This window comes from Podarcis gaigeae (genome assembly GCF_964106915.1).
Source record: "Podarcis gaigeae genome assembly, chromosome: 1".
NCBI lineage: Eukaryota > Metazoa > Chordata > Lepidosauria > Squamata > Lacertidae > Podarcis > Podarcis gaigeae.
In genome coordinates, this window is record NC_139678.1 from 23,733,300 (window position 1) to 23,758,408 (window position 25,109).

The window sequence follows — 25,109 nt, forward strand, 5'->3', positions numbered from 1 at the left end:
AGACCTGCTCCCTTCCTTGCAGGCCTTTTCCCACCTGGCCTAGGAGGCTGGGGCCCTGACTGACTCCAACTACAAAAGCTGAGACTGCTGAATAGACTCTTGGGTTGGGGTATTGTTTAGAAGGGGTTGTTGCTGTTTTAGATATAATTTTGTATATTTATTTTAGATCTCATTATGATTTATGTGGAAATAGTTTAATTTTGTTGTGTACAACTTATTGTTCAGACTACTTTTGTTACGTTTGTAATTATGTGATATTTCTCATGTTGTTAGCGGCTTTAGCTATAAAAAGGCAGACATACAAATAAAATTATTTAGGTATGTACATCGAAAGCCCTTCCACAAACAGAAGAAGTCCTTTTGCTTTCAGAAGCAGTTATTTGGATCCAAGCTGTAATTTATTGTAAAAAACAATAGATATTGGGAGAAATATAATTTAGAAGAGGAAGCAAAATGCTTAATATACAGTTACTAGGCAACATCTTTAGTACTGGGAGATTGCCTATATACAATGCCACTACTACAGAGAACCTTAATTCTTTATATCTACTCAGTCAAATGGCTCAAATGGGAGGCAGTCTAATTACTGTTCGTGACACTGAAAACAAAAGCGGAATAGCTGACATTATTCCTTGTTTAGTGCAATTTTTGTGAACATTCCTAAATTTTTATATGCATGTAATTGAAGTCAGAGGGTAGACCTATGCATTTTATTTTCAGCTATCAAGCTACATTAAGAAGTCCAAACATTACCATTGTTGGAAATAATGCATGGTTATGAATACCTTTTCATAATATTTTCCTCAACAGAGTTCTTGATTACTGCAAGGCTTTCATAAACTCTATACTCTTGTTCCTTTGCATATTTGAGGTTTACCTGTTTTCACTTCACACCTGTATTGGTAATGAACCACCAGTATGAAAGTACTTCTTTGCATTTGCATTCTTTGCATTCATTTCAGCTCCTTCAGGTTGAAAAAGTTGAGTGAGGGGCTGTGATATATTAGAAAAGGATATCCAGAATGCAATATGCTAGGACTGAAAAGCAGTGCCTATCTAGGTAACCCAACCATTGTTCTTTGGAAAGCTTGAGGAGTACCCAAAATTTGACGGTCTATATCCTCCTTCTGGACTTCCCATAAGCATCTGCTTGACTGTTAGGAAAAGACAGTGTTGCGCTAGATAGGCCTTTGGCCTGATTCACCACTTTTTATGCTCTTCTGCAGAGACCCGCCTTCACAAAAACTGTTAGGTGTAAACACCATATACTTGAGCTATTAAGAGTAGAACCCTACAATTTTCTCGATGAAGTAAATTTGCACTTTGCCTACACTATTGCCATTCTGTCTCCAATTAACTAGAGCCAGAATGGAGATGGTACCATAATTTGTTTTCATTTCCAACGGCAAATTAGCTCTGAACAATTCTGTGGCTTGTTCCCAGGCATGAACAGCTCCCCCAAAATTGCATGCAACCTCAAGGCTCACTCATAAAACCAAACCACAGTTTAAGACTGAACCAACCTATTGTTTCAATCCTAAAGATGCAGGCTTCGAATTAAGCCCTATTGAAATCGATGAGACTTGGGCTACAAAAACCACTCCTATTTCGCTTCCCAATATTTTTAAACCTGAAGCTCAGGGTCCACCTTCAGTATCTCCTCTCATAGTAAATGATCGCTTATTGCTTAGAAACCAATGGATTATTATTTCTACAGTATTATACAACATCTGTCAACACAAGAGCTTGGTTCTGTACATGTTTACACAAAAGTCACTCCCGGCAGTGGGTCTTATTTAGGAGTGGGCACTGAACAGGAGATGGTGTCATTCTGTAGGCTACATGTTGCCCATACACAATTAGTTATCGCTCCCTACTTTTAAAGATGAAATAGGAAGCCTAACTATCTCAGACTACCACCATAGCAACAAACTACTTTATCTACAGCATATGCTTTTATCAGGATTTCATCCTTATAAAAATATGCAAAAAGAAAAAAAAATATGCAATGCCTTGGCTGAAAAGCATTGTACAATGAATAGCATCTGTGGGGGAATAAACTCTATTTGTGAGCACAAGACAGAGTGTCAGGAAAGAGGAGAAGCCTAAGCTCATACTTCAATGACTGAAGAAAAAAAGAACTTTTATTCACTTTATTTCAATTCTGCACAAATTTCTCCTTCATCAGGGCCACTGTTTCCAGGATAAAGAAGGAACAGGGCTGAAAATATTCAGGCTCAGTACAAAGATAGTCTGACCCAACTGACATGGTCATTTCAAAAAAAGAGCAATGATGTTTATAAATTCAATTTTAAAGCACTGCATTATCATATGCTCTAGCAATATTCATCTATGTGCCCATTATTTTATTCAAAATGTTTTCAGTCTATAAAAAATGTACTTCTTTAAAAAAGAAAAGTTAGTTTACATCCTGTGTAAAAGTCCATGTTCTTAAAACCAGCAAGTCCCACAGGTATATGAATCGGCTCATATTTAAAGATGCTGAAGTTTCAGGGTGAACTTGGGCTATTCATTTAGGGACCCACATATTTCCATGTGTATCAGGCGCTTTGGTGTAGGGAATATTCCAAATCCATGGGCGATCTGCAACGAGGAAGAAATGGACAGATTTACACCTCAGATACAAAACATGATGAGTGAACTGAGAAAATTATATTAGACCTTCCATTCCTAAATTTTGATAGGAGTTAGATGTTTCACAGCCACTTCATTTTTTCACCAGCTATTAACCTTTAGAAATGAGGTTTTGCTACTCAGAAACTTGTTTGAGGTATGATTAGCTTTGACCTTTATAGCTTCGTTAGTGGGGAGTGCCCAGCGCTGCCCAGTTATTTTTAGAAACCAAAATATATTGTGATTTTTAAATGGACAGTCCAATCTGTGGGTTTGAACCCGTTGCACCAAACTCTGGGTGACGTCAATCCAAGGTCAAGTTTTCATCTGCTGATGGGAAGTTTTGCTTCTGCACATGACTCTGGCAAACTGCTCTAAGCTGAAGCAATCCTTCCTCACCCACCCTAGAATGTTTAGTTCACATTGAGTTCATGAAACATCATACCCTGACCTGTTCTTAATGCATGGTTGGCCACATCTACGGAATGCGATAGTTATGTTCTTTTAAGTTTTGCTATATCAATCACTAGTAATAGTTTAATAAGGAGGTTTTCATACCTGTCCAATTCTGTGTTCCCTTTCCCAACCTTTAATCTATTGATGATTAATGCCTATATGCATCCTTTGCATTGTATTTGTGTTAACCAATCAGCAACAAGCACATATGTGACAATGCTGTAATATTCAATAAAAGGGACTCCCCGAGACATGCTCGAGAGATGGCTCCCATATGACACTTGTCATTCGTCTGTCGTTTATTTCAACCCAACAATCTGCCATCTTGATTCAAAATGGCACCTGGGATCCAAACAAGGATACTGTTCCCACCTTGCGAACCCTTGCGCCATGTTTGGCATTGATGTCTTGAGAGGAGACACAATCTATGTCAAAAAACAAAGTCATGTCAAAATGAAGTTTTTGTCCATTATCATGATTCAGAATGGCGCCCATCATCCAAACAGAAATGAAATCTACTGCCCTTACTTTGAGAAGCCTTGTGTCAAGTTTGGTGATGAAATCTTTGAGGTATGATTGAGCTTTGATCTTTATAACCACACAACAAAACACACGAGCAGTTCGTCCCAAGGAGCATCAGCCTCTTATAGAAAAGTTTAATGTTGGGACGCATAGCCAAGGGCACTAACTGGAGCATTAATCAATATATTGAACATGTATATGCCAATTTGCTTTGTCAGAATCTGCAATATTTCATTTTCAGCTTAGCTTTATCTTAGATGCTAGGAATGGTTAATAAGACACAATCCACCTAAGCAATACTTACCAAATCCATTTACAGTTACAGCACTCAGACAATGAGGGATACTTTTATAGCCCTATTAATACCCTACTTGAAACCAAGCCTACAGCTTGGGGAGAAACCGGAATGCACAAAGAATACTTCTACACTTCAAAAGGAGGAGCAGGGAAGTTCAGGGGTTGGGATAGTTTTGTAAAACCAGGTACAGAGAACATTATTTCATTTGTAAAGAAAGGTCAGAACTGCATGACACATTACAGCAGAAGGAATACCAGGGTACAATTTGATTGATGTAACAGCAGCAAGACTATTACCTGAAATTTCCACAAGTGCACAAATTTCTCAACTATGATTTTAAAAAATAAATTTGTACCCAACCCTTCCTCGCAATAATCCTGTAAAGTTGGTTAACCAAGGCAACTCAGAGGGCTTCACAGAAGGGCAGGGACTTATAACCAATACTATTTAAAAAATATGTCTACCGTATATACTTGAGTATAAGCCGACTTTTTCAGCTTATTTCATTTCTAATGCTGAAAAAGGCCCCCTCATCTTATACTCGAGTGAGGCGGGTGACGGCAGCGGAGGGATGAGCGGCCCGAAAGGAGCCCTTTCTCGCCACTGGTCCCGCCGCCACCCGCCTCTCACAAGGGCAGGCACAGGAGCCGCAGTTGGGAGAGCCTGTTCTTGCGTTGGCAGAGGCAGCAGCAGAGGGACGAGTGGCCCAAAAGCAGCCCTTTCATTTCAGGCTGCTTGTTCTTCCTCCGCTGCTGCCGCCACCACCAGGTTTGTGGTGTGGTGAACTGGATTATACTCGAGTCAATAAGCTTTCCCAGTTTTTTGTGCTAAAATTAGGTGCCTCGGCTTATATTTGGGTTGGCTTATACGTGAGTATAGACAGGCTTTTATTGTACCTCATATAATTGTTTTGCAGTTTTCTCCTCTGGTTTTACTGATTTTGTGTTGTTTTGATTTCAACTGCTATTCATTCCCTTGAATTTTTTTTTTTTTATTGAATAGGATGTCTACATAAAATTACCAATTTACTCTCAATTTTACATAGGGGATGTCTTTGGAAGTACTGCCAAGACTTTTTGGTTCCATCAGGCTTTCTTAGTGCTCTAAGCTGTCACATATACATAACATTTTAAAAGCTTTCTGACGATAGACGTACTTTTATAATTGCTCCATACTATTGTTTTTATTCGTGTTGCACATTTCCTCGGAAATGTGTTACTTTGAAAGGTAGGAAATAAATCAAGAAAGTAAATGGGATAAATAATAAATCCAGGTAAAAAGGGAAGAAAGGGGGACCAAAATGATCAAGGTTGAGGAAAAGTTGCAGCATTTGGGACTTCCTAGTTTAGCGAAAAGGTGACATGATATGAGTTTATGAAATTACCGGTATGTATGGCAGGGAGGAAGTGGGCAGAGAAACGCTTATCTCCCTCTCCTGTAATGCTACAATTCGTGGACATTCAATGAAGCTGAACGCTAAAAGAATCAGGACTGACAAAAGAGACTATGTCTTTACACAGTTGGACTATGGAACTCTCTCCCACAGGAGGCAATGGTTGACACCAACTTGGGTGGCTTTAAAATGGGATTAAACAAATTCATGGAGGATAAACCTATCTACGGCTACTAGCCATTATGGCTACGCTCTGCCTCCACAGTTGGAGACAGCAAATGGTTCTGACTACCAGTTGTCCTCTTGTGCCCGGGTCCTGCTTGCAGGTTTCCCACGGGCATCCAGTTGGCCACTGTGAGAACAGGATGCTGGACTAGACTGGCCATTGGCCTGATCCAGCGGGTTTTTCTTAGGTGGCTGAGCTAGAAGAAACAGGTCTCTACAGTGTATTTGCAGCTATGGCACTTTCCCTTCTATTCCGGTGCAATTTTGCAGTTCCGATTCTCTTAGCAGTCTGCATGTCATTTTGGTGGTTGGCACAAGTATGCAGACATATATTTAACCATTCCAAAGGGAGACCCCACATATTGGTATATCCCCTGCTTGCTTTTTTCATGGTAGTCCTGAGTTGTACAGCTCTGGTCCACAACAAGAAAACAATGAAGATTTTGCAGAGCTGAGTTTACAGCTTAAAGTCCTGTCCGATTTCTTTCAATAATACTTCTCCACAGGTTGTAGACTGATAGAGCTGCAGAACTGCGTTGTCAACTTAACTTAGGCAGCATTCCTTAAGTACCTTTCCCAATATCTCCTAAAGGGCTGTCAACAGGAACACCTTATATTGAAAACATTGTGCTCTACTAGGACTTAGCACTTCAGGTTTCTTGGGATACTTCACTGGATAAAATCTTGCGGCCCTTTGGCAGCTGTGCAAGATTTTGCTTACTGAAAACCAGAGGAGGGTGGAGAAGAAGGGAAAAGACAATTTCAAAGCCTTTCCTTGAAAACAATCTTCTCAGAGACCCTCAGGGGTTTTGCAATTCTATGTACCAACCTTTGAAAAGCTACACAAAGACATGCTAAAAACCCAGCTTCAAAATTAAGGGAAAGCAACAATGCTTCACATTTTCTTGCTCCTTCTGCACAAAGTGATGATACCCATTTGTAAAACAGACATAGCATTTCATCTTAAGTATATTAATCTACTGCACAATGAACAAAGCAACCTTTGATTGTATCAGCCAGAATAAAACACTCCTCTCAAACTGCACATAATAGGAAGCCGTGAAATTATGTCTCCTGCAAATGCAGCAATTTGCAATGATTTAAAGAGAGACAATGTCATATAGCAGGTCAATTTCTGAACCTTTGGATTTACGACAAGAAGAAAACGGAGGCTAGTCAGCTCCTCTCAAAGTCAGGAAATGAAGAATCTAGAGTTCTCCATAAGCAAGACTGTTCAATAAATGGGACCACGGTTGGCAGATTGCATCAGTGGACCAAGGAGGTAAAGTGCCTGACAACAATGAATGAAACTTTCAGTACAATCCTTTCCTCGACTTGCACACATTTTCTCCCTTTGTGCTGGTGGAGCACAAAGTTATATTTGCCAAAAAAAACCAACATTCCATCACAGCAGCATCTCAGGATCACATCAGGAGGTATAGAAGTCTTATTTCTCTCTGTAAAGCAGGATTTGCTAGCAGAAGAGCAGAAACTAGGCAGAGCTGAGCAAGAAGCAGGAAGAGGTTGAAATGCTATGCTCACTTGGGACTAGTCCCAGCAAAATGTTACACCTGAATAAGAGAAGGCATCAATGAAAGCACTCTAGAGCCAGTGAAGATCCCAGTCACACCACACCATGATGGGAGGAAAAGAGCCCTATTGATGCTGCAGCTAATCATATCACCATCAGGAATATAGAATTCCAAACGAGGAAATACAGCTTGCTAACAGCACTCTCTCCCTTCACAATTCCAGAGACCTCGGGTGACACATGTGGGATTTTCTGATAAGATAACATGATGGAAGGGAACATAATCGAAAGGTAACATTTTGTACAAACAGCAAGCCAAGGCAAACAAATACAGGAAGGACGAAAGTATTATGCTTTCTTAAGACTCCTTAAGGACACGGGAGGTGCTGTGCTCTATACCACAGAGCCTAGGGCTTGCTGATCAGAAAGTTGACGGTTCGAATCCCCGTGACGGGGTGAGCTCCCGTTGCTCGGTCCCTGCTCCTGCTAACCTAGCAGTTTGAAAGCATGTCAAAGTGCAAGTAGATAAATAGGTACCACTCTGGCGGGAAGGAAAACTGTGTCTCCGTGTGTTGCTCTGGTTCGCCCGAAGTGGCTTAGTCATGCTGGCCACGTGACCCGGAAGCTGTACGCCGGCTCCCTTGGCCAATAAAGTGAGATGAGCGCTGCAACCCCAGAGTCGTTCGCGACTGGACCTAACGGTCAGGGGTCCCTTTACCTTTAAGACCCCTCATAGATACATCAGAGACAAACACCCACCTGGAAGCCCAATGTCACATTCTTGTAAATGAATTTGCAAGGCACCCACACAGGTATGCAAGGGAGGGGAAGGGCATACATTTCTGAAAGCCCAATTTCGGCATATAAGCTACCTGGCACAAACGGAATCATAGGACCAGCCTATCAAAGATTGAAAGGCTATTCTATTTGTTGCTACTTGTGTCCCATTCTTCTTCCAAGCTCAGCCCATCATTGTAACAACACTTGGGCAGATCCATAATGACCTACCTGAGGGTTTTTGAGCCAAGCAGGATTTCCAAAGTTTGGCTGTTAAAGTCTAATCCCCAGACCTGAAGCACTAGGTGCCACAGCTAGTCTTATAATGTGGAGGATCCAGTCCTTTTGATGAGTGGAGTTAAAGAGCCAGACAATTCCGGTACTTTAAAAATTACTTCCATTGGTCTCTTTTGGATTAGTCTCACTTTCTAGATATCATTTCCCTTAGCTCCCATCAACGATTATAGGTTTTTTTCCGCCAAGAGCCAAAGAATAAAAAGATATTTTGCTCAAGTGTAGTACTTGTCGTTTTCCCCTACATTTGAGGAGGACATCTTACCTTTGCTTTCATACTTCTCTGGGGGTAGATCATAAGGTACAGGAAACGATAACACCGGCTCATCAGAAAACATGTTTTCCTTCACTTGGAAGTAGCCTGCATCCAAGCCCTGTGAAAGGTGCACACACGCACACACACACACACACACACAGAGAGAGAGAGAGAGAGAGAGAGAGAGAGAAGTGATGTTACATTCAATCCATCACTTCACTTCCTTTTATCAGAAAATATCCATGAGGCTTGCAAACATCTATTCTGCTTACATTTCCTTCTTCCATTCTGTATTCCTTGGGACCACATTTATATCACTGTGATGGGCTCCCTGGTTAGCAGCTACAACATATAGCCCTGTATCCAGCGTTAGTCATACTGGGAGTAGATACATTGAAATTAAAGGGCCTGAGTAACTTAGGTCCATTCATTTAAATGGGTCTACTCTGATTAGAACTTGGCTAGATGTTAAATAGCTCACCCAAAGCAAAGAAACAGACATTTTATTAGTTTTGTAAATGTCTTGTTCCAAACTGCACAAGACCTCAAAAGGGTAGTTTCACAACTTTTAGGAACTGTGATAAAGATGCACATTGCTTGATGGACTGATGTCATAATGGTATTTATGTATTTATGAATACATAAAAAGACTTGATTGCATTCACTAAATGAAGCATTATATGGAATTAGATAAACTCACAAATTCTGATGGCACGAAGAGGACTCCTAGCTCATATGATCGGATCATCATCTGTGTGCCATTTTTCTCAAACACTCCCCAAGCAGCCTTAGAAAGATTGGCACTAGAGAGAGAGAAACTCAATGAAAGAGGGACCGCCCATTTCTGAGACTCACAAGAAAGAAAGAAAAACATCAAAATTGCTACCTATTTTAATTAAAAGAGGGCAGAGGGGCCAAATGATCATCAAAGCAGCTGTTCCGGAGGAAATACAAAAGAAGCCAGAAGACTTGCCTTGTAACTAGAAACCATGCAATCTTCTGGAAGTCTGGAGATGATCTCATGTAAGTCTTAATGTGCGGCATTGCGTGGCTACGACCTGACGTCTCTGCTGACCACTTGCTCAAGTATTAAAAAATGAAAAGGGAAGTTTTAGGTTAAACCTTAATTAAGATGTTTCCAAATTCACATCGTTCCCAAGCATTTCTACCAAGCTTCAAATACAGGCCAACCCCCATGTTATAGATAAGAGTGTACAAAGTTTGAAGTGGCTATCCACATCTACTTTCAGTATGCACAGGAAAAGTCTTCAAACATGGTTTATGCCCTTACTACACGTACTGTGCAAAGCAGCATTCTGCAACCATTCCTAGAGCATATGACCGGATTATGATCAACTGTGCAGGTTTAACCTATTGCTAAGCACCCCACCAGCACTCTCACATGCAAGAATTGTCAATGGGCACGATGCGCTTAGATTCCAGTCACAATTAACTAAACCTTTTACCCTTCAATTTACAGATTCACTGGATTCAAATTACACTTGACTTAAACCAAGGAATGTATGTATGTTTACAAAAAATTAAAAGCAGGAAGAGCACATTGTTGCTGCTCATCACTGTCTACTGATGTTCTTCTTTCTTTGCAATCAAGACATCAAATAACATTCGTTGGATCAGGCCACCTCAGTTTCTGAGAAAGCTTAAAGATTATATAGGAATGTACATCACAATCCAATGAGTTTTAAAAATGAACTTTCCAAGGCTTCTCTGATTTCCTTGTTTGTATGCCTATTTCTCCTGCAAATGTAACGGATCTTTTTAAAAAACAAACAAACCCAAAATGTCATTAAATAAAGAGGAGATAATTTTACTTACTGGAAGTAAGAGTGCAGCCAAAGCTGTTTCTGCGCTGTTTGTATACTGTACGGAAGAGAACCACCAGCTTAGAGAGAAAGAAAAGACCCATTACTCATAGTTAAGTGTGGCATTGAAATGGTTTCTCACAATAGAATAATGAATTATTCACAAATTTTCCCTATACATGCACAAAAAAACAGATTTAGTAGGATTTTAAAAAGCAATTTACACCCCAGCCTCTTTAAAGAATACTCTATATGCAGATTTTCAATTATGTGAAATGGAACCTGCAGTACATAAAATAAACATCAAGATGGAACAGTCAATTGGAAGTGACATGGAAAATGCCAGCAATAACTTGCTAGTTCACATTAGTAGAGCATAAATTAACTATGCAATATGTCTTCCATATTTGATAAATGTATTTAGTTATGAAAATATCAAGACCAAGACAGTTTTTTTCTGATGGGCGTTTGGTTTGTGTTGATTCTCACCTCCCACTCTGTTTTTTTCATAATGTGTTGATCCCCTATTCTTATATTCTTAGGCTCTTTATATTTTATTACATAATTAACTTTTGAGTGGGATCTGCCTCAGGAGCCATTATGAGGGTTGAAAGAATGAATAGAGAAAAATGTTTTTTTTAAAAATAAGTTTTAAAATACCATGAAACTTTTAGAAACTCTTTCTGTTGTTTCCCCCCAACTTTATAATACAGTATCCCCTTTCTACACTGCACCCAAAGGCATATGTTTTTACCTGGATAACCTTCTAAACTCTGTCTCACGTTGTCCACTGATGGGTAAACCTAAAGTAACAGATTGTAATGACTAGTTAGCTATAATAAATTGTAGCTCAGTTGACAGCTAAACTCTATTGAAGCACAATTAAGCTCAAGCCATTCGTGCCAAGTAACAAGGTAGCAAACAGCTTAAGCCACAGCCCTACTTGGAAAAAGATCTGCAGAAATAAGTAAGACTCTCAGAATTAAAAATCTTTTTTAAAAAATAAAATAAAAGTGAGCAGTGAGTTTTTGCATACAACACGAGTATGGTGTTATACATTAACTCAGGAGAATTTTTAAATGCACAAAGTATATCGAGTTCAATGAGGCTTAAACATTTGTCTTTTGCTGCATTCAACTCTAAGAACTTCAAAAGGATTTGGAAGATTACCCGCTAGCTGAAGTTTTGAAGGAAAATGTGTGGGGTTTTTTTAATTTAAAAAAAGCAGTAAGTAATAAGCAAGCAATACCAGGTGAACAGGAACATCATGATTTGTCAGAGTCTTTGTGTTGTTTCCTAGAGAGGTCAAACTGTCTCTAAATTCTGAACACAGCCATTTGGACTGATCAGCTCCCAAAGATCCAATGCTCGAGAACTGTCCTATTACAGGCCAAGAATGCTGATCAGGTAGCTGGGTTGCATGCTCTTTCAAAAGCTGTTGGGTAGAAATTGGATACAAGAACAAAACATCACCACCTTTGGCAATTCAAGTTGTACTGGACAAAGTCACTTGATTAGCTGAAGTATGACAAAGGGATTGCTTATTATGAAGGACGTCATTAATCTGATTAGCTACTCAGCCAGCATCTCATCCAACCCTCCTTTACCACCAATGGATTCTGTGCTGAATGCTTAGTTTCTCCCTAAAAAATACGATGACAGAGTTCCCTCATTGTTTAAAAACAGTAGGAAAGTCATGTTATTATGTTAACAGTAAAAATGGCCAAATCCTTGCATATCTTACAGAATCACAGAATCAAAGTTGGAAGGGACTGCGAGGGTCATCTAGCAATGCAGGAATCTTTTGCCCAATGTGGGGCTCAAACCCACGACCCTGAGCTTAAGAGGCTCCTGGCATAAGCTCCATGAATTAGTCTCACAATTGCATGGTTTGGTGAGCTGGTACGAAGAACCATAGAATTGCAGAGTTGGAAAGGATAATCTAGTCCAGGGGTCAGCAACCTTACCACGCCTCGGGCTGGTGTCTCCAGTGCCAATCGCGTGGCGGGCCAGAGGGTGGGGGAGCGCGTTCCCATTCGCACGTGCACATGCTATTTCTGGCGCACTTCCGGGTCGGAGGAGCACCGGAAATAGCTTGTGCGCATGTGCACAGGCCTCCTCCGACCCGGATGTGCACCGGAAATAACGCTTGCGGATAAGGTATTTCCGGTGCTCCTCCGACCCAGAAGTGGGCAGTTGTGCAGCACAGTGCCGGTAAGAGCGGGCGGCAGCGCGGGCCAGATAAACGAGTCTCTTGGACCTTATCCAGCCTGCGGGCCTTAGTTTGGGGACCCCTGATCTAGTCCAACCCCTTGTAATGCAGGAATCTCAACTAAACCATCCATCCTCTGCTTTAAAACCTCCAATGAAGGAGCATCTACAACCTCCTGAGGGAGACCACTGCTGAACATATCTTACTGTCAGAAAGTTCTTCCTGATGTTTAGTTGGAATCTCCTTTCCTGTAACTTTAACCCACTAGTTTGAGTCCATCTTCAACACCACAGGCCTTCAGATATTTGAAGATGGCTATCGTATCTCCTCTCAGTATTCTCCTACATATACTTGGGGACAAATTGGGATAAGCAGGGAAAAGACACCTAGTTTTATGAACCCACAGGATCTAGTTAAGAGTGTAATCTCCTCCCAATTTCTCCAATATGATTTGTGCCATCACCTACCAGCAGTGCCCTCTTCTGCCATTTTACACAGACCCAAAATATTTTTTTTTTTTGGGGGGGGGGTCATATCAGAACACCAATGACAATTCAGAAACCAATGGAACATCAGACCAAGAACATTCCAACTCACAAAAGCTTATGCCTCAATACCTCACTATGGTCAATGTCTCTATTGTACCCAGAAAGCTAAAGAGTCTCATCTCCATGCTATATCAGGAGGTATGGTCTTCTCTGGCCACACACTTCTCTGGTCTTCTCTGCAATTCTTTTTGCTGAATGTAACCTGCCACTACCTTTCGAGTACCACCAAATTTTGTGTACCGCCAAATAGCCCAGTTATCAAGATAGCTTCTCAAACTGCACAATTCCCTCGGTGTTCAGCACAGAAGGCAGCTTCCTGTTGTTGTACTCTTAACTCTCCGCACTGGAAGAGAAACACTAACACCAAGTATTTTATAGATATTCCATTTACATTTGTGTAGCAAGTTAGAGACATGCTACTACCCTGAGCCACCAACTGAAGATGCACCTTTCTCTCCTTGTCAGTTTCCACTGTCAACAAAGAACTACTGGAGGCAAGCCTTGAAAAAGAGCTTCAACAATACATCCTTAGAGCGATAGGAATAAAAATCCAGTACCTTTCTAAGTCTGAGATGACCCCATTTCTCTTTTTCACTGCCTTGGTATCGGCCTGGAGTTGACCCAAGAAGATATACTCTACACAAAAGATGTAGACACAAATGAAAGCATGCTGAATCATGGTAAAGGTTACAGTGCTTTTCCAAATTGCGCTATTATCAGGCATTAAGTCTTCTCAAAGATGCTACTGCCTAGTTAAATTGTTCCAACATGCAAAGAGAAAACGATTTTTTAAAAATGCAACCAGCTTTCAGTTAGAACCTTAATTTTATCACTGCTCCATTCTCACTGCACCCCTTCCCTCTATCATTCTCAACATGCTAAAAGAAAAGCAAGCCAGGAATAAGAATTCAGTGCAATTCGTTGCAAAAGAAACCCCTCTCAGATTATGTACCTTGTCTCTGAAAGATCATGCTGCTTGATTATTTCAACCCATTCATTGAGAGTAGGAGAACCGTAAGACCTCAAATAGCTTATTAAGTCACACTTAAAATTGGTACGAGATTCACCAGCAGATTCAGCAGCTCCAAGTGGCAGTTTTGGATACAGAGGGCTTAGCCATATTCTGGAGGACAGAAATAAAAGAATGGCTGATGTATCACCAAATGATTATATTGCATTTAGAACAACAAATAGTTTTGTTAAAGACTCAGTGTGATAGCCAACTAATGCTGGATCTTGCCCTAACATGTTATAGAAAATGCTTTCAGGGAGCAGAGTTAATTTCTATCAAATTCAAAGAATAAAGGTTTCCATTCTTTTCTCTCTCTTTTACAATTGTGGTGCGTTCATCTTTCAAAAGTAAAGCTCAGGGAACAGGCTTATTCTGCCCTTATTTAAAGGAAATATTCAAGCGTAACAATCTGGAAAATGTTTCAAATCTTGAAGCGAGATTCAGCTAAGTTGTTGCATGCACGGAATGCTGTTCATTCATGCAACCGGACTTCCCACTCCTCGCCTTCCCAATGCTCCCTAAATCTTCTCCGGACAGCTGAGGAATTTAGCCAGCTTTGAAAACTGCCTAAATATGTCCTTTGTTTGAATATCCTAGTAGCAGATACAAAAAGGCAAGTAGCAATAGGCGAAACATTATGTGGTAGATAACTTTGTAATACGCTACTTTTACCTCCAATAACAATAGTTATTATATTATAGTTCAACTGAGGAGACAGGACCTTCCTTAGCTATGTAGACAATTTTTCAATATGAGCTGCATTGTCTATTGCCAACAAACAAACAAAAGAGCTCTTGTATCACTTAAGTCTATCCACATATGTCACTGACATATTTTCTTTGTTTCTCATAAGAATATTGGTATAATTTCTGTATCAGGAAAGAAACTAGAAATCCGACTTAGAATCAAATCTCACTTTACTACTCACCTGCTAAAAATGCAGTAGGGGAAAAAAGTATGCTTTATAAAGAATAAAACTTACCTGGATCATATTCTCTGTAAAAAGTAAAGACTGCATTTTATGACTTCTGAGCATCCTGACCCAAGCAACTATCGTCTCAAGATGAACTTAAGTTATTAGAGCAATAAACTAACTAGGAGTCCTCTATTTATATTTATAAATATGAAACAGTCCAAGACTGACAATTCCCTGTAATAGCTGAAATCTTAAAATTCATTGTAGATAAATTCATTAGAACAATCCCCTTGAGGCATACCAATGAACAGAGTGAAGTGGTACCCAGTGATTACTGACATTATTCAATGGTGGAATACATTCCTGGAATTTACTGGTAGGGTTATGGAAGAAGATTTCTACTTTAGAAATCATGCAGTAATCAATGATACTTTCAATTATAGTACTAGACATTATACCATCTACAACCAAAATACAGATAAGGTGATAATAAATCTACAATTCATTATTTTGAAATACTTCATTCTGTGTGACTTTATTGTTTTGTTTTAGATTCTACATTGGATAAGGAATGGGGCTTATTAGCTGTACCACTGTCTGGACTAGGTGTTTGCTACTGGGTTTTATAACAGAAGGCATTTGAGGCAAGCCAACAATGGATCCTCTGGGAAATAAGGTAGCCCAGAGACCATTAAAGAGGAAATAATATATGCCATGTAGCGTTAACCACAATATTAAATGCCTTTCTAAACAGTGAGTGGTTGTGCATTACATCTGAGAATCCTGGACGAATATACATTAAACACATGCAATATACAAGGTTTTCAAAAACCCAATGATACAAATGATAGTCATACAACATGCTATTTTATTCTGTGAGCTGCCATGAGATCTCACGATGGACGGGGTACAAATAATAAATTATTATTATTATTTTATAATAACTTTCTTACCCTTGTGTTTTCTGGTACCAATCATCATCAATAAGGTTGGATGTATGTATCACCACACGAAGCCCTTCTTCGTAATGTAACAACATCATTTTCCTATAAAAAAGTGTTGTAAGTATTACGGGAAGGGAGCACCAAATACAGCAAAAATGAAAGAGGGCTCAAACGCACAAATGCAACTTCAGAGCATTCAGGGTGTCCTCAGATATAATATTTTATATTATAGCTATAAATATGTTTATGAGGACATTGACTTTATGGCTGTTAAAATATTTCTTCAATCTGGCAGTAACACTCAACTATGTATCTTGAACAGTTTCAGTCTGGATTTTGACCTAGGTATGGAACTGAAAGTGCCTTGGTGATCCTCCCTAAGAAGAATGGGGCAAGAATGATTAAGGTGGTGTTGGAGGACTTTTGCTCAAACCTGTGTCATTTCTGATACAGAGTTCCTTAGAGCTCTATTGTGTCCACCGTGCTGTTTAACACATGGTGCTGCTGACAATCAACTCTAATTCTTTCCGTTAGAGTCTGGTAAAGAGGAGGAAGTTTTGAGCAGGCATTTAGAGAGTGAGCACTGAATTAGACAAGATCAAACAATAAAAGCAAGGCACAGCTAGTGGGTGGATTATCTGTCTAGGAAGGGGATATACATCAAGTTTTGGGTGAAACGTCACGGTATCCTAAGGGGCACATTCATAACATGTGGATACTAACAAATACAGTTTTTATTGTAGGTACCCAGGCTACAGCGCTAGGATGAAGTCAGGGGCGGACTTTCATAATATGGTGCCTAAGAGAGGATAAAATTTACCCTCCCCCCATTAATTTTTTACACAACGATTCCTTTTGGAACAGAGTTTGTTAAAAGTGCCCTCGCCTTCCATTCTGCGCATGCTCTCAAGTGCACTATTTAGTGATTCCCTCAGCTCGGCTCCCTGTGCTGGGGAACCACCTGCACCACCCTAAATCCGGCAATGAAATAATTTATACCAGCAGCTGTTCATGTATCAGCTGTAACATCTCTTGGACAGACAGACAGCTGTCCATTCCCTGAAAACAAATAGACTAGATCAGTGTTTCCCAACCTTGTGCCTCCAGATGTTTTTGGCCTACAACTCCCATCATCCCTAGCTAGCAAGACCAGTGGTCAGGGATGATGGGAGTTGTAGGCCAAAAACATCTGGAGGCACAAGGTTGGGAAACACTGGACTAGATGACTAGAATAGTAGAAGTTTGAACAATAGCATTTTATTCTCCTTGGGGAAAGTAGGAAGCATGGTGTGGCGATCACACAGGGTCCCCGGATGTCTGTTAAAATTAAACCAAATAAACAGGTTTATTTTATAAACATTAACAAGTTTATAGTTTCTCAGATAATTTTCTTGCCAGTTTCTTAACCATAGTTTCTTTACTGGCCTATATCTTCCTAATACATTCTGACTGATTATCTCAACTTTTGACTGACTCCTCTTAACAGATTCTCTCACATCAGACTAGCCCAACCCACAGACTTATCCTCCCTCTCTCTTCTCTGACTCCAGACTGACTTCTTAACAACTCTAACTCCTCCCCTTGAGTTCCTATAGGTTAGTCATTTTACAATTAGTTAACCCTTTCCTTATGAACCCAGTATGATGTCACACACCTAGGAGGGCAAACGCCACACATGGGTTTTATTTTTGCAACTTTTCTGAAACTTATGACTGCTGAGGACACAACAGCAGCCAGCACTTCCACGTGAAAGGCACCAAACTAGGAAGGCACCCTGTATTCCAATGACCAACCAGATACCAGCAAGGTGTCTACAAGCAGGACAACAGTCCTCTCCCACTGTTGTCCCCGCCCAACAACTAGTCTTCAGAAGCATGCTGTGCCTTAACCTGGAGTCATCATGACTATTAGCCAATGATAACCTGATTAACCGCCATGAAAGAGTGTTTGGTTGCAGCAGGCTTTAAATAGAGGGATATATTCTTGGCAGCCATCCTTACTAAAAAGCACTGACTATCTTTTTTCTGCTCACTAGGACAATAGTCACTAGGCCTCCCCAACCCAAATTTTATATTAAAAAGCCAATTACCTATCCTTCTCAAAAAAATCTACTCACATGGCCTTTTATTATTTAAAAAGGAAATATTGTTAATTAGGTCCACCATTGTCCTTTCCTGTTGGTGTAACTATCATATTTTCTGTGTCCTTTGTTTCAAAACTTTCATTAAGTAAATTATAGTAGAATGCTAAACAGAAAGCATGCCATGTGTTGCCTTGGCTTATTCCCCTCAAAGAGCCAGGTTGCCTTAGAAACTGGTACTTGGGAAGGAAAATGGCAAAAAATATGCCTAGCTCATAATGCTGACTCATTCCAAGACCACACATAATAGCATTGCTAATGATATGAACACATGAAGTTGAAAAACAACAATAGCTTACTCATAAATTGAAAAAACTGTGTGCTATAGTACACTGCAAACAATCAAGGTCTGAAAGACTATTGAAATACTACTTCTGAACAAAGTGAGGATGCTATTAAAGGCACTCACGGGTGGGTTGCCTCTTCCTGGTGGGTGCTACTTTGGTGTGCGTTTTATTGGGGTTTTTTGGGTGCTGGTGTTTTACCTGGTTTGAAGGGATGGGTGGGTTGAACAACACAAATTTTTATTTTATGAAATTGATATGCTGTGGTAAAACTGTTTTAGTTTTCCAATTGTGCAGCAATGCAAGTATATACAGTGGTACCTTGGGTTGAGTACTTAATTCGTTCCGGAGGTCCGTTCTTAACCTGAAACTGTTCTTAACCTGAAGCACCACTTTAGCTAATGGGCCTCCCCGCTGCTTCTGTGTCGCCGCCGCCCGATTTCTGTTCTCATCCTGAAGTAAAGTTCTTAATACGAGGTACTATTTCTGGGTTAGCGGAGTCTGTAACCTGAAGTGTATGTAACCTGAAGCGTATGTAACCCGAGGTATCACTGTAATCATGTTGTGAGTCCCCCCTCCCCCAAGGAACAGCCAATAATGTAGCCTAAGGGCAGGGAAAGTCATGTATTCATGCTGCTGCCTCACATGGCAAATGTTCCTAGATGTTACGGCAAGGAAGGGGGGAGAATTTGCAACCAGAATTTGTGGCAACATCCACATGGCAACACGTAGGCCACTTCTTAGCATCATATCCGTGTTAGAAGGATCAGGACCACTCTTTGTGCTGTTACAATGCTGTACACAGAAAACACCATTTAACACAAAAGGCTATATAGACCATGCACAGGCTTTTAAATAGCCACTTAATTGTAACAGGCAGCCAGAGGAGTTGTTAGGCAGTGACAACTGTGGGCTAGCAATATGGTTAATGGGCCCCTCCCTTACCTCACTGATATGCAGAAATGAAGCAGGTGAATATTTCCCCAACACTTTACCCCGCCCCCAAATATAGAAAGCTTCACCTGCTAGTAAGGTTCTCTATGTTAAAGGCACAAGATCAGGAAAAGACTATAAAGCTGACAGCCCTAGCTAGTAACTTCTGTGCACCTATTTGCAAGGCTGATTTAAGGTATACATAACAGAATCAAGGTGCAATTGCAACGGGACATTTCTTTTTCAAGACTTTTGCTTACCTTCTTTCATTACCTGAACAAATCTAAAGGCCACACATTGTGTGCTGTGAGTACACAGGGGCTTTTCAGCTCTTCCCTTCCAGCTGCAGGCAACTTCCCCAAAGGTGGGGGCCCTCTGGAGCAGAACTCCATGAGGCATGAGAGACTGCCACTAGAATAAGTTGAGTCAATCATCCTCTTGCTTTGAGCACAAATACATCCCAAGTTGTAAATTGTCAGAACTTTTCCTATTATACTGAGACTTAATTATTATTGTTTATCTATTTAAAATCATTTGTACCTCCTTCTTCTTCTCTAAGGAAATAGTTCCTTAGTTATTACCATAACTGGCTTTCCCCAATATAATACAGATTACTTACGTGTGGTGTGTTCCAAAGGCAATATCCAACTTTGCCTGAAATAAAAATGCAATTTTTAAGAAGTCTTTTCCAGTACAGAAACTCTTAATATTATACAGTACTGCCTATAATGATATAGGACCAGTTTTCTATTTTGCTTTGGCTTACTGCTCCCTGGTGGACTCAACACATATTACACCATAGCCGTCTCACCCAATACTAAACATGTCATCTTCAAATTCTAAAAGTCAATCTACAGATTTTGCATGCTGTTCTCTATTGCCAACTGTTCTATTATAGCTTCAAGTATCTTAGGCTGCATATAGAAGACTCAAGAGAGGTATACGAGAGACCACAGGGAAATGGAGAACTCTGATCAAATAAAAATATTTCTCGATTGGTAACATTGCCATAAATATAGTCCTTCTTAGAGAAAACTATTAATGGACTGAGGATCAACAGCCACCCCCAACCAGGTGCCCTCCAGATGTTTAGGACAGCAGCTCCCATCATCTCCGACCTTTGGTCATGCTGACTAGGACTGAAAGAAGCTGTAGTTCAAAACACCTTGAGGGCACCAGGTGGGGTAAGGCTACAGAAGAGAATACTTTATCTTTTGTCAATATGCAGGCAAGATAAAAATAATTACCTGGCATAAGCGAACATTTTTATAAGGATGTGCCTCTTCATGTAGTGCAGCCTTGGATTCTCGCTTCTCCCCATGGATTATTAATAAAGGTTTGTCCCTTAGAGCAAAGGAAACTTCATTAAACAATTCACTGGTGATAAGGACCACACAAACCTCCAGCTGAACTACTGGCTATAAGCTGCTTAATTATGCTGGAAGTATGTGTTGTCAACTCCAACTGGAAATGCCTCTCAAGATTTTCAAAAAAGTTTTTTCTGACAAGGGACATTCCCAGCCCAACAAGGGGCGTCAGGGATTGAATCTGGGACCATCTGCATGTAAAGCAATTGCTCTAGCATGGAGCTACATCCCTTTCCCATGTCAGTCAATGTGACTGAATGATTGGGAGTGTAATGTGGACTCCCTCACCCTCCTTCCTGCAGGTTCCCTCCTGCATCTTCCTTCACTCACTTTCACAGTCTTCTTTGAGGTTTTCTTTGCATCAAGTGGTACATAAATTTTATGAAATACCGTATTTTTTGCTCTATAAGACGTAACAGACCACAAGACACACCTAGTTTTTGGAGGAGGAAAACAAGAAAAAAAATATTCTGAATCTCAGAAGCCAGAACAGCAAGAGGGATTGCTGTGCAGTGAAAGCAGCAATCCCTCTTGCTGTTCTGGCTTCTGTGATAGCTGTGCAGCCTGCATTCGCTCCATAACACACACACACACATTTCCCCTTACTTTTTAGGAGGGAAAAAGTGAGTCTTATAGAGCAAAAAATACGGTAAATACTTTAACCAGGGGAACACATTATGTCCCTGTAAACCATGGTTAGAACCAGGATGGCCCTCACAACAAGTTTGAAACAGATATGCAGATATACAGATATGCAGATATACAAACCATAGTTGCAAGACAGCCCAGTTTGCACTGTTACAGACATAAAACAATGCTGCAGTTAAGAACTGCAGACTCAGTCTAAAAAAATTGAAGACAATACCCCACTATTATTCCCCAGCAACTTATATTCAGTGGTATACTGCCTCTGAACATGGAGACTCATCACTGATAAATTTATGGAGACGAAATCTCTAAAAACCAACATCACATCATTACAACAAATTTAATCTCACAAGAAGTATGTAACCTAGACCATTTTTATGTCGATTCAATTGAACTTTAAGAAATGTTCATCATCTTCTCAACTGCCCTGAGACCTTTGGATGAAGGGCAGTATGTAAATTTAATTAATTAATACAGTAATGTGAAGAAGAAGAAAAGCACTACAAGAGGGAGCTCCTCTCAAAGAAGCATACCTGAATTCCTTTGGATACTGTTTGACAAGCCACTCCACATCTATACAATAGTTAAACTTTGTCATGAAGAGAAAAAGAAGGAATAGTTAGAACCTGTGTGCTACCTTTCCCCATAGCAACGCTTACTGAAAGTTTAGAGCAGCCTTGTCCGACCTTGGATTTCCCAGATGTTATAGCTCAACTTGTGGAGACCCAAGGTAGGGGGACAGTTGGTTTAGAGAGATTTTTATTTCCTAATTATAGGAGTCATTATACACACTAAGCACACTAAGCAAGAAAATGCTTACCCATGTAACTAGCACCTTTAAAATGCAGGACATGCTTAAGTAAGGTTTTTACTGCTGCACATTAATTAGGCTTCATCTGCCACACAATGTATGAATATAAGCAGTCTCATTTATTTTCAAGGTATATGCAGCATTAGCAAAAAAATCAATCCAAAACGGCAAAAAAATTATCTAACTAAATGCATAAAAAGGTGCAAATAGGAAAATAAAAATTGAAACCTCTTCCCAAATATTAAGACAAATCATGTTCAGCAGAAAGTTATGATAGGGCAAAACCTTTATTAGGACCAGTTAAAATGTCACAAATGTCAGCAAGCTTTAAAGTTCATTACACCCTTTGCTCTGAAAAGCTTGCTTGATGCTTTTTGACATTTTAGTTGGTCCTAATAATGGTATTTCATGAGATGGTGTTTGATTTTTCCCGCCAAATGGGCAAACAAGCTGACCAAAAAGTTATGTGCATCTTCAGAAAACTCCTTTAAATGCCCCTGAAAATCCTATGGGTAAGGGAACAAGTAATACTGCATTGTGTTTTAAAATAGCAACATGAATGTATAAAGTTACCTGAGCAGAAGATACAAGAGTTCCAAAGAGGGGAGACAAAATATCTGTCATAAAAATTTAAAGTTTTGTAAATAAACATTTCTACTGAAATAAACATCAGCAAATTTGTTTTAACAACATTAACCATAAGTCAAATTCAGGGTTGAGACATGTAACTGAAATCAAGCCTACCTCACAAAAGTGTAAACTACTATTTGTTCTTTAACAAGCTGCACACTGTGTCAACATATTCATCAAATGATCTACCACTATCCCATACGTTCAGGCCCTAAGTGTTTATGTGAAGTTAGGATTTTTTGTCCCACTTACAATGGGACACTCACATTTATCATTTTACACCCTACTGGGTGTTAAGTGTCATTTTAATCTCTGGTCACATATTTTGAAGAGATACTTTTCAGAGCTTTTCACCATACCTTTTTATTCTTACCATTCTGAACCATTTGTTGTCAGAAAACCAGGCAACCTCAGGATCAACCCCAGCTACAGGACATCCATGAACAAAGTTAAAAGCAGAGATCCCAATACTAATACTCAGGTGATCCTGTTTCACAGATCCCTCCATTACGAGAACTGTCAATTTATTATCTCCGTCCTCTTCTGTAACCAGTTAGTGATTCCTAAGAGGACATGTCCTCTTATCCCCAAACTACTAAGCTTATTCAGGAGTCTTTGGTCACAGACTTTATTGAATAAAGCTGCTAGAGCTTTAAAGGTAAAGGGACCCCTGACCATTAGGTCCAGTTGCGGACGACTCTGGGTTGCGGTGCTCATCTCACTTTACTGGCCGAGGGAGCCGGTGCAGCTTCCAGGTCATGTGGCCAGCATGACTAAGCCGCTTTTGGCGAACCAGAGGAGCACACGGAAACACCGTTTACCTTCCCACCAGAGCGCTACCTATTTATCTAGTTGCACTTTGATGTGCTTTCGAACTGCTAGGTTGGCAGGAGCCAGGGACCAAGCAGCGGGAGCTCACTCCATCGCAGAGATTCAAACTGCCGACTTTCTGATCAGCAAGCCCTAGGCTCAGTGGTTTAGACCACAGCGCCACCCGCTGTTTAGTATCACCTAAAATGCTATGCTTTTCAATTGAAACCACTGCTAGTCAGCAAAGATAAATAAATCAAGTGGTGTACATTTGTGTGAACCCAAAGATAGTTTTCTGACCACTGCAATCTTTCATTTGTTTCACACATTACAGTGCTATGCCTCTATATACCAGCTACAGTAACATTTATACCATCTCTTAGAAAAAGCTAACACCCAAAATGTGTATGCATTTATACCCATTCCGGTATACCATTGCTTACCTTTTATGTGTAGGGATCCAGAATTGTACTTTGCCTTAATTCCTTTGACTTTAGTGAGGAAGAATCTGAAAGGGTTTCGTCCATTTAATAGATCCCAAGCATCTTTTACTCCGTCAGACGGCTCTGTCGTTTCGTGGCTTGGTGGAAGTTTATGGTTTGATAGGATCCCCTTAGGAGCACAACGCTCTTCTTGCCTGACTCCAGCTGCTGCACCTCTTTTCCCCCTTCGCTCTTTCAGATCGTCTTCATCATCATCATCATCACTACTAGATAGGCACCAACCTAAACCTTCTTGAGAAGGCTTCTGTTTCTGAGCTGGGGCCACTTCCTGCGGAAAGCTTCCATCGCTATGTTCCAGGGGAGATGCTTTTCTTTTGTGAGCAGCTTTCCTGGCCTCTGAGCAAGGGTAACGGGGACCCTTCTCTTGCCCAGTTTGCTGCAGCAAAGAGGTGGACGGCATCTCGCTGTTCGTTTGTTCCCCTGCACTCTCATCATCGCTACTAGACACTGTCCATTTCCCATGCTCACTTTCCTGAGACATGATATTGTGCCAGGAGGATCAGGGTGGGTGGGGTGGGGAGCAGAGGTGATACCTAGGAGGAGCTCAGGGGTTACTATGCCCACCTCCTTATCACACTCCCCTTTCACCTTTTCTGTTGTTTTCGCTTTTTCACACGTTCTCCTCCACAGCCCACACCCTCTTCCCTTCAGCCCAGTGAAGCTCCAGGTCGGAACCTGCTCTTTCTTCCTATACCTTAAAGGGCCAGTTAGCCACGGGTGACCTTTCAAAAATGTCTTTTTTTAAAGAGCTAACCCGGGTGAAGCTGGCGCGTTCACCTACCGGGCGGCTTAAAAAAGCGCTAAACTCAAACGCCTGTTTTTTATTTTATTTTCAGAGCGGCTGACATAAGAAACACGGCAGAGGAAGAGTTTGGGTCGCTTCTTGCAACCGAAAGCGGACGGTGTCCTGGCAGGAGCCTTGCAGAGCTATCCCTTTGCGGAGGCCGCCATTCCCTCAGGAAGGAAAGAAACAGGGAAAGAAGCTCCTCAAAAGCAACCGGTGCTTTCGAGCCAAGCGCGTTCAGGCCAGCGTGGAGGAACCAGAAACGCGAAGGGCGGCCCTATAATAGAACGAGCTTCCGGTTCCGGAAGAGTAACTGCCCACCTCGAAACCATATGACAGACGCCTCTCCCAATCAGAC

At 40.6% G+C, this 25,109-nt stretch overlaps 1 protein-coding gene across 2 annotated transcripts; it reads right to left on the bottom strand.

The window, feature by feature from the left end:
• Nucleotides 1-2,139: 2,139 nt before the first annotated feature.
• On the bottom strand, nucleotides 2,140-25,051 carry TDP1 (tyrosyl-DNA phosphodiesterase 1). 2 transcript variants are annotated; one of them, XR_014563109.1, is made up of 15 exons: nucleotides 23,908-25,051; nucleotides 22,598-22,641; nucleotides 21,747-21,802; nucleotides 20,446-20,542; nucleotides 19,818-19,852; nucleotides 15,851-15,943; nucleotides 13,922-14,092; nucleotides 13,527-13,605; nucleotides 11,459-11,644; nucleotides 10,964-11,012; nucleotides 10,223-10,289; nucleotides 9,360-9,463; nucleotides 9,087-9,189; nucleotides 8,396-8,504; nucleotides 2,140-2,604 (listed from the first exon to the last, which is right to left on the bottom strand). XR_014563109.1 is itself a non-coding variant. In XM_083734563.1 (15 exons), exons 1-15 carry the CDS (start codon nucleotides 24,446-24,448, stop codon nucleotides 2,531-2,533), a joined length of 1,812 nt encoding a protein of 603 aa, XP_083590689.1. In that variant the 5' UTR covers nucleotides 24,449-25,049; the 3' UTR covers nucleotides 2,140-2,530. The 2 variants fall into 2 exon arrangements, 1 of the variants encoding a protein (XP_083590689.1); XM_083734563.1 differs by having other exon boundaries at nucleotides 9,360-9,467; nucleotides 23,908-25,049.
• Between the last annotated feature and the right edge of the window lie 58 nt (nucleotides 25,052-25,109).

Bases quoted from the DNA above. Each gene is read 5' to 3' on its own strand.
- TDP1 (XM_083734563.1), bottom strand. From the start codon at position 24,448: ATGTCTCAGGAAAGTGAGCATGGGAAATGGACAGTGTCTAGTAGCGAT. The intron at 19,853-20,445 runs GTAATTATTTTT...TTTTTATTTCAG, and splicing joins AAAATGTTCGCTTATGCCAG to GCAAAGTTGGATATTGCCTT. The intron at 11,645-13,526 runs GTACTGGATTTT...TCTACCCAACAG, and splicing joins GTCATCTCAGACTTAGAAAG to CTTTTGAAAGAGCATGCAAC.